The 9,235-nt window shown below is 45.0% G+C and overlaps 1 protein-coding gene across 1 annotated transcript in view; it reads right to left on the minus strand.

Annotated features, from left to right (window-relative positions):
* Positions 1 to 9,235, minus strand: part of LOC122186646 (fibrocystin-like) — a 29,453-nt gene extending 20,218 nt beyond the window's left edge. Inside the window, exons 1-7 of the mRNA XM_042883476.1 lie at positions 9,202 to 9,235; positions 8,670 to 8,751; positions 6,192 to 6,346; positions 4,570 to 4,754; positions 3,764 to 3,886; positions 2,536 to 2,641; positions 1,790 to 2,068 (exon numbers count right to left, since the gene is read on the minus strand). Coding sequence (XP_042739410.1) covers positions 1,790 to 2,068; positions 2,536 to 2,641; positions 3,764 to 3,886; positions 4,570 to 4,754; positions 6,192 to 6,346; positions 8,670 to 8,751; positions 9,202 to 9,235 — 964 coding nt within the window. The remainder of the gene's footprint in view (positions 1 to 1,789; positions 2,069 to 2,535; positions 2,642 to 3,763; positions 3,887 to 4,569; positions 4,755 to 6,191; positions 6,347 to 8,669; positions 8,752 to 9,201) is intronic.

Consider the following 9,235-nt stretch of genomic DNA (forward strand, 5'->3'; position numbering starts at 1 on the left):
GATGGGAACTTGGCAGAGGTTGGGACTTTGCAGAGTTGGGAGGAAAGTTAGAGGGCTCTCTAAACCGTCAGAGAAATCTGGAAGTATCTCCTAGGATTTCCCTAACTGGAAGCAGAGCTGGTAAACAGCAATCAGGTACTCTGTCAGGAAGCTCCTTCCATTCAGAGGCCTGGAGCAGCTCCTGTGAGGAAAGGTTGAAGGAACTGTGCTTGTTTAGCTTGGAGTAGAGAAGGCTGCGGGGAGACCTCATGGTGGCCTTCCAGTGCTTGAAGGGAGCGGATAAACAGGAGGGGGAACAGCTGTGTGTGAGGGTGGATGGTGATGGAACAAGGGGGAATGGTTTTAAACTGAGACAGGGCAGGTTTTGGTTGGATATGAGGAGGAAGTTTTTCCCCCAGAGGGTGGTAAGGCACTGGAACAGGTTGCCCAAGGAGGTCACCACTGGGACCAATGACATTTTGACAAGCTCGATCTGATGCATCAAAATACAAGATGTTCCCAGCCTCATAGAATTGTATGAATTTGAAGGGACCTTGAAAGGTCACCTAGCACAACTCTAGTCCAAGCCATCCCCAGCAACACTAAGTCAGAAATAGGAGTATCTCAAAACTGAAGCCACTTGGCTCCTGTGATTGTTGCCAGATAAGGAGACTCAGATTTAGAGTACGGATTCCATGCGTGTTGTTTCAAGACTAATGCTCTTAAGTTTTGATGTCTACACTTATATCCATATGCAATGAAATACTGCATATGTGCACTTTACGATAAGATTGAAGAGAGGTATTTTAAATGGAAGAAATTAAAAACACAGATGGAAGCTGTAATTCTTTCCAATTATAAACGTTCAAGGCATATGTAATGTAAGATAGCATTATACTTGCTTTCTTTTTAATGAGTGACAGATCACTGTAATTTGGAGAGGAGTCATATTGTCATGGAAGAAAATGAGAAGAAAGAACTAAGCACTAAAACTTGTCCTTGTTTTTTTCCTTTGTTCTTCATATGAATTAGAGTGATTCTCAACCTGATATGATGTTCATTAGGGAAAACAAATAGGAAAGAAAAGGACAAGGATGCACCCCAACAAGAAGAGAGGTGACTGGTGTCTTAATTGTCACCTTAAGAACTCGCACATTCTTTCAAGTCCGTCCCATGTGTCAGCCAATATGTTCACAGACAACAGTCCCACTCTGCCAGTTACTCCACAGTGACCAAACATGGCACAATTCAGCTTTCTAAGCCACGTGGTACCAGCATGACCAATACTCCTGCTCTGTGATGTGTGTTAACACAAACTCAAAGTGGCTCACTAACAGAGCTAAGAGGTTTGCCAACAAAACCTGGGTAAACTTCTATTGACAGATGACACATCATACCATTTCTAGGTATATTCCTAGCTGCTTGAAAGTAAGTTCAGCCGTTTTACAGCTAGGCCAGATGAATTCTGACACTTGTAATACATCAAAAAGATATAGGAAGATGAGCCATGAAACTCCGGTACCCTTCTCAGTTGATGGAAGGAACATACCTGAACTTAAATTTACTATTCATGAGTAAAACTGCTAGGGGATGTGTTGCTTGACCTCACAGACAACCCAAGAAAGATGTCATTTTTGCAAGAAATTTACCCCAGTACTTTGTGGTACACACTGTATCCCCAGCTGTATTATGTTTTCTTCTATCAGACAAAGACCTTGGTAGAGGAAACGTGATAGAAAAAAACAAGTTGTGAAAAGCAAGACACAGAAAGCAGACATCCCCTCAGAGCTCATCTGACATTCAGACCTACCAATTTCTGATGCTCTGGGAGGTTCAATGGCAACCAGCCTGGGCTCAACTCTTAGGAAGATGCCTTCTCCTGTGCTGGCATTGAGTGCAAAGCCATAAGGCCTCACTAGTAATGTCAGCTGGTGGACTCCAAGTGGCAACCTCTCCATCACGCAGACCACTTTGGTTTGATCTGACATTATGATGTAGCAAGTTGTGTTCTTCACCTGTACCTGCAAGGTTGTGTTCTCCTCAGAGAAACCAACTCCCCTGATAACTACTGTGGCCTGGAATCCGTCATCTGAAGGAATATAATCAAATAAGCTCATTAATTTTGGAGCATCAATGCACAGGATTTATTTCTAAGCAACAGGTAAGAGCTTCGATCAACTTCATGAACATATATTGGAAACCACAGCACTGTTGATCTTCTCATTGCCATCCATCATGCCTATTCCTGCACGCCCTTGCCCAGCTACTCCTTTTTGTGTATTTTTATTAAAAATAAAGGTGCTAATAGACTTGGTGCTGCCTTTAGCACCAAGTTTATTGCTGTTCCTCTTCCCTTTGAGCCTCTAATATCTTGCCTCTGCAAAACTGTGTTAGTGCTACATACTTTAAGACTTGAACTCATCAGAAGTGCTGAATTTGGAAATACAATTTCCCTAAAAACAGAAGTTTCCAAAAGAATACACACATCAGCATTTGGCAGACCTTTCCCATAGCCATCTCCCCTCCCCACTTTGTGCAGACCCAAAGCCCCATTACCTGCTGAATACTCCACATCACTGACTAAGGGTGTCGCTTCCTGGCTGAACTGGAAAGAGCAGGAACCAGAACAGTTTGCTGGGACATCATTCACCACCACCACCACCTGGAGATGGAGAAGAAGGTTATTCTGAAGTGGTGTTTTCTAAAACCACAGCTGTTCAGCACTGGCACAAGTTTCATTGCATGGCTTGCTAGGGTTTATCTTAGGTAAAGCAGCACATGGTTTTGGAAGCAGCCCATCTCACCTCTCTGAAACCCACAGCTCCTCTTCTTCCAGTCACCCACTGAAGACCCCACTTGCCATACCCCAGTTCTATCCATCCCACTTTGGGAACAAGGCTTTTAACACCTTGTAGTGCTAATTATAACTAATCTCAGATTGCTCAGCAAGCACCTCTCAATTTTTATTTCCTCACAGTGCGTGCTAAATCAAGACAGCTGGGCTGTAACTTTGAGAACTAACATCAGCTTCACTCTCAGAAGACTCAAGTGGCAAAGCACAGAACATAGAAGAGCCCTCTTGTTTTCTCTCACAGGCATTAGGTGTGTGCCAGGAGGGTACACCACTACCTGCAAATAACAAAAAAAAGTAGCTTCCAAGAAAAAAGAAATTAAAAAAGGAGGATGACCTAACCGCAGGCGCTGCTGAAGCCCAGCAGCAGGGCTTTGAGCACATCCAGCCTTGCACAGTTCTCACTGCAGCACCCTGCAGTCTTTGCTGGAGGCGAAGGCAGCCGTGTGAATCTACCTGCAGCACATCTGTCTGCTCAGCAGATCTGTTCAGCCAAGAAGCTCTACCTGCTCCCTTTTTCTTACAAATCAAGAATTGAGATCCAGAGATTGAAGGACCTGCCCAATCCACACACTAATACCAGGCATCCTGTTCATTTTACCCAACAGCATAGAGGCTGGCATGCTGCAGATAAATACAGCATCAGTCCCAACTATGATGGCAGCACTACAGGACCCAGCAGGGGTGGGATTCCAGGGGATGTCAGTCCCTGAGCACTGCCTCCAAAGAAATAAACTCTTCTCACTTGCAATAGCTCCTAAGGAAGGTATTGCTCCACAGAAGAGAGAGCATGAACCCACTGCTTTATGGGGAATCACAAAGCAGATCTCTGAAACGATTTAGCAGCAGTACTGAGTACCTGAAAACCAGCCAGACTCCTGACCTACAGGATCCAGGTGAACCAGTGGGAAATGTGGCACAGCGTTAACCCACCTGTGTTTTGTTATTGGAGGTAGCAAGCATGTCCCCAAATATTGGCCCAATAAAGACACCCCCATCATAAACCACACGACTGGAAACAGCTGGCTTCAGACCACTGAGGTTTTCAGCAGAGACCTGGCGAAGAAAAGGATGTCAGATTCTTGCTTTTTTCCAACCAGTGTGATGTATGACCATTCCCACAGCCCTTATACACAGCTGCTATAAGGTGGGAAATAGCTCTTGGAAATCTGTTCTTGAGCTGCTTCTATTGCTTCTGTCTTCATATCTGAGTCTTCATTTCCCAAGTCTGCACAACATTTTCCCAACCCCACCCTGAGCACAGGACCCCATTGCTTCTTGGAAGCTAAATTCACATTTGTAGGATACGAATACACAACAGAATAAAATTTCTTCTCATGGGAGAAAGAATTTCAGTCTGTGGCTATATTCAAAGCAGACCGTTCTACCTGAAGCAAAACTTTAACTTCCATGGTTGGACTCTATGATCTTTAAGGTCTTTTCCAACCTGAGTGATTCTATGAATTTAATATGATCAACCTCAGGATGGGACACAGTGAAACAGATCTCCCTCTGAGACCTTAGAGAATCAGACATTAACCCAGTGTGAATAAAAATTCCTGGAAAAGGCAAATTTTTGGTACAGAAATTATACCACAATCTAATCTGCAATTAAGCAACTGCTGTTGCTTAATCTCCCACAGGTGCTTGCATAAAAGGAAACTGAGAGAATGAATTGGCCATGACAAAAGACGACAAATGGGGTTCAAAATGGACATTACCAAAAGAAATGACCGTACATTGATAACATTGGGCAGGTCCCCAGCTTTTGTTCTCCAGGTGAGAGTCCAGATGCTTTCATAGCAAGTCTCTGAGTCTTTGGTCACAATGAAGTCACTAGTGTTGAAGTATGGGGCTGTAGAACTGTCTGTGTTGGTTTGCAGAAGCCTGCGGAGCTGGTGGGAGGAGATGTGCACGGAAACATCTGCAAAAGACAAAGCTGTGGATATCGTCATCCCTATGAGAGCACATCTGTCTGCTCACAGAAAATAAAGATGTTTTCATTTTTCATACAAGGTTGTGATGGTTTAAACCTCTGTAACTGCAAGAGAAAAAAAAAATCAGCAGGGAAAAGTTTAATGGATTCCAAATGCCATTATTAAATAACTAAGAAAATCTAGCAAACATTCTCCAGTTGATCCTGTTTCACCAGAAAGCTAAGTCAGGGATATAGAAATGATGAGGGGCCTGCAGCATCTCCTACATGAGGAAAGATTGAGAGCTTGAGAGCCCTGAGGCTGTTCAGCCTGAAGAAAAGACTGAGGAGGGATCTTATCAATGCTTATCGATATCTCAAGCGTGGGAGTCAAGCCAGGCTCTTTTCAGTGGTGTCCAGTGACAGAACAAAGGGCAGTGGGCACAAACTGGGACATAGGAGTTCCACATGAACACAAGGACGTGATTCTGTAATACTTTTCATACTTGGCAATCTAAATATTTGGAAGGCATGATATTTCACGGTGCGTGTCATTTTCCTTCAAAAGAGACAGGTCAGAAACTTCCTAGATGAAACTAGATAGTTCAATTCCAAAAAACAGCAAATTATATCTTATTTCTTCTGACATAAGTACCCATGGGCATCCAATGCTACAGAAATAATAGAACTCAAATGATTCATTAAAAAAAAAAAAAAAAAAAAAAAAGGCACAGGCTACCCAGAGAGGCGGTGGTGCCCCATCCCTGCAGACAGCCAAGGTCAGGCTGGATGGGCTGTGAGCACTGGTGGAGCTGTGGGTGTCCCTGCTCAGTGCAGGGAGTGGGACAGATGGCCTTGAAAGAGCCCTAACAACTCTAAGGATTCTCAGATAAACGGATTACAATTTTTTAAAGGGGGATCTTCAAAGCAAGGCAGCAGGGAGATAGCCTGCTGCAGAAGTACCTTAAGCAACAACACGGAGAAAAGTAATTTCATTATTAACAATCCCACAGCTCACATCCAGAAATACTGCCCTGCGTATAATCCTTCACTCCTGTCTGGAAGATGATCAGATGCAAAGGTGCAACAACCACAGTGTGTTTGACTTGTCAGCCTGTTCCCTGAGCATTTCCAGGGCTCAGTGTTCACAAATCATAGAATCAAAGAATCACCAAGGTTGGAAAAGACCACTGAGACAATCCAGTCCAACCATCAACCCACCACCATGGTGCCACGTCCTCAGAAGCATGAGGAAAATTTGGTGGCAGGACAGGGACCAGGTACTTGGTCACTCTTAGCAATTTGCCATGACAAGTGCAGGAGAAATGAAAAATACTGGCTGTAGATCCTTTGTACCTCAAGATCTGCCAGGTTGCCATGCTTTCCCTTTTGTATTTGCCTTAGAGCAAAGACAAGTCCACGATCTGTACTCACACCGTACCTTACCTGATATCACTGTGCTTCCCAGGCGTACGCAGAAGGTCCCTCCAAGAGGTGGAGATGACACCTGGAGCATCTGAATGGTGATGCTGACTCTCACATCCTCTGTGGAGACGTAGAGGTGGCCGTCCTCCTCAGAGCCCTCACAGAGCACTGCACCTCTGTGTGAGAGAGGGCAACGTGAAGGCACCAGTGTTCAGAGCCTCCACTCGAGAGAGCCTGGATGTAAGGACTCCTGAAGGACCCACGGAGAGGATGGTCACTCATCTAACAGACGCGGGTGCTTCAGTGATGTGGGCATTGCAAACAGAAAAGTTTGCAACAGAAAACATCACAACAGAAAGTGATGGAAACTTCTTTTTTTTTTTTTTTTTTTTTTTAATAATTGTGATGGAACAAAGAGCTCAGGCAGCACCAAGCACATGGGATTCCTGCCCCCAAATGGGAGCATTTTAATGCAAGCTGGGCAGCTATAATGTGAAGCTTCCCTGCTTTAACCTTCCTCAAGACATAGAATCACAGAATGGTTTGGGTTGGAAGGGACCTCAAGGATCATGAAGCTCCAACCCCCCACCACAGGCAGGGCCACCAACCTCCCCATTTCATACCAGCCCAGGCTGCCCAGGGCCCCATCCTGGCCTTGAACACCTCCAGGGATGGACGGGGCATCCACAGCCTCTCTGGGCAGCTGTTCCAGCACCTCACCATTCTCTCTGTATAGAACTTCTCCCTGGCATCCAACCTAAATCTTCCCTCACTCAACTTCAAACCATTTCCCCTTGTCCTGCTGTTATCTACCCTTATAAAGAGTTGATTCCCCTCCCCTCTGTAGGCTCCCTTTAGGTACTGAAGGCTGCCATGAGGTCACCCCGCTCTTCTCCAGGCTGAACAAGCCCAGCTCCCTCAGCCTGTTTTCATAGAGGAGATGCTCACTGCAAGCAGAGTTTGCTATTTCATATTAGAAATCATCCAAAGCCTAATTTTCCATAACTTAAAATATTTCCTACCACGCCAATAAAATTCTCTCCCTTTCTTTTTCCCACCCAAGAAAAAAAGGACTTCATGTGGTACAACGATGCCACCGTGTGGTTACGAGCACAGAGAACAACTCATGTCTCCCAGCTCAGCCGAAATCCTGCAGAGCCAATTTCACGAATCTGTATCTCAAAGGAGCACTGGGTCTTCTGTCTGACCTGCAGCAGCCAGTTTAGAGCACAGCACGTTTAGATCATACTCCTCCTGATCCCAGGAGGGTGCATTAAAGCACCACACAGCAGTTAAAGAAAAAACAGTTTGGTTTTGAAGATACCCAAAGAGCAGCACACCCATTTTTAAAGCTTGTGATCATTTCCATCTTCTATCTACCTGGCGTCAGCATCACACCTCAGTTTCTCCTACGCCTCCCTCTGAGATGCAGAACTAAGCCCTTCTTCCTGATGAGAGGGACTGTAATCAATTTATCTCTTAATCCTCTTTTCTGATAAGCTGAACACATCGAGCCTCCTACACCTTTCCCTCCAAGGCATATTCCTCAGTTCCATAATCATGCTTATGGCTTTCTTTCCCAGTTCTTCTAAAGCCCTTTGACAAATGCACTCAGTGCTGCACATAGCATTCCAATGCCAGCCTCATGAAGGCTGCACACAGAATTAAAAACATCCCTTCTCCCTCGATTGCACCTTTACTCAAACACAAACCTCAGATATCTCCCTTCATTCTCATCCTTGTCTTCACCGTTGGTGGTTTGTGCCAAAATAACACACCTGACATTGGCGATTACACTCTGCTTTTCAAGGTGAGACTTTTCAAAGACAAACCTTTCTATGCTGTGCTAGTTCATAGAATCACAGAATCACCAAGGCTGGGAAAGACCTCCAAGATCATCCAGCCCAACCATTCACCTACCCCCACTAAACCATGTCCCCTCAGGACAACATCTAAACATTGACTTTGGGGTGAATTAACTGAGCTGAACCAACTGCTCACAGTGGAAGGTTTAGAGGTTGCATCATTCCAGTCTCTACCTTGCATTGGCCCTGGTCCCATCAGGTCATTCCCAACTCAGCAGAATACAAAAGCCCTGTAGAAGTTGGATTCTTTGCCAGTTTGGCCCTTGAAAGCTGTTCTCTGATCTGTTTAACCTGTGCTTCTGCCTCAAATGTATTAGGGGACTCTGAGAACAGAAACCATCCCAGTAAACAAGCACAGAAGAAGGGTCTACATTGCTCAACATGGCAACTGGTGTCAGAGTTACTGGGAGAGAACGCCTTGATCTCCATGAAGGGCTAAGGTTTCTCTATAGCCCAACATCCTTGGTAGCTCGTATTTACTTTAGGGACTACTGTGCATTTTACAGCTACAGAAATGGTGAAGAGCCTGGGGCATCTCCCTTTTGAGGAAAAGCTGAGAGTCCTGGGGCTGTTCAGCCTGGACAAGAGAAGGCTTGGAGGAATTTTATCAATGCTTCTAAATAAAGGGTATTACATGGATGAGGCCAGGTTCTTTTTGGTGGTGCCCAGTAAGGACAAGGCACAAACTGGAACACGGAAAGACTGGATCTTCTTTACTGTGTGAGTGACAGCAATGTCAGAGGCTGTCCAGAGAGCCTGTGCAGTCTCCTTCCCTGGAGGTATTCAAAATCCACCTGGACACTTTGCTATGCAACCCAGGGAAATTGCTTTAGCAAGGGGTGGGCTAGATGATCTCCAGAGGTCTCTTCCAATCCCCACTATTCTGTGATATCCCAGGGCATATGGAACACCTTTAGTTAGGCAACTGACAGCCAATCACACAACAGAACCTCAACACCAGAGACAGATACCCTCATTAAGACACCTACAATGCATGTTCAAGTTATGTCCACCATTTAGGAGCTTGAAAACATTGCAGACATCTTAGGGAAGAGGCATCTCACGTGCATTGTGGACATCTTAGTGAAGCTATCTGAGCAGAGCCTGAACAAAGAGAGGAAAATGCCAAAGGGAGTACAAGGATTTCTACACTGGACCAGACTTACTCCGCACAGCCTCTGAGATGATAAAGGGCTCCAT

This window comes from Lagopus leucura, unplaced genomic scaffold (assembly GCF_019238085.1).
Source record: "Lagopus leucura isolate 7727_CA_CO unplaced genomic scaffold, USGS_WTPT01 Super-Scaffold_100038, whole genome shotgun sequence".
Taxonomy (NCBI): domain Eukaryota; kingdom Metazoa; phylum Chordata; class Aves; order Galliformes; family Phasianidae; genus Lagopus; species Lagopus leucura.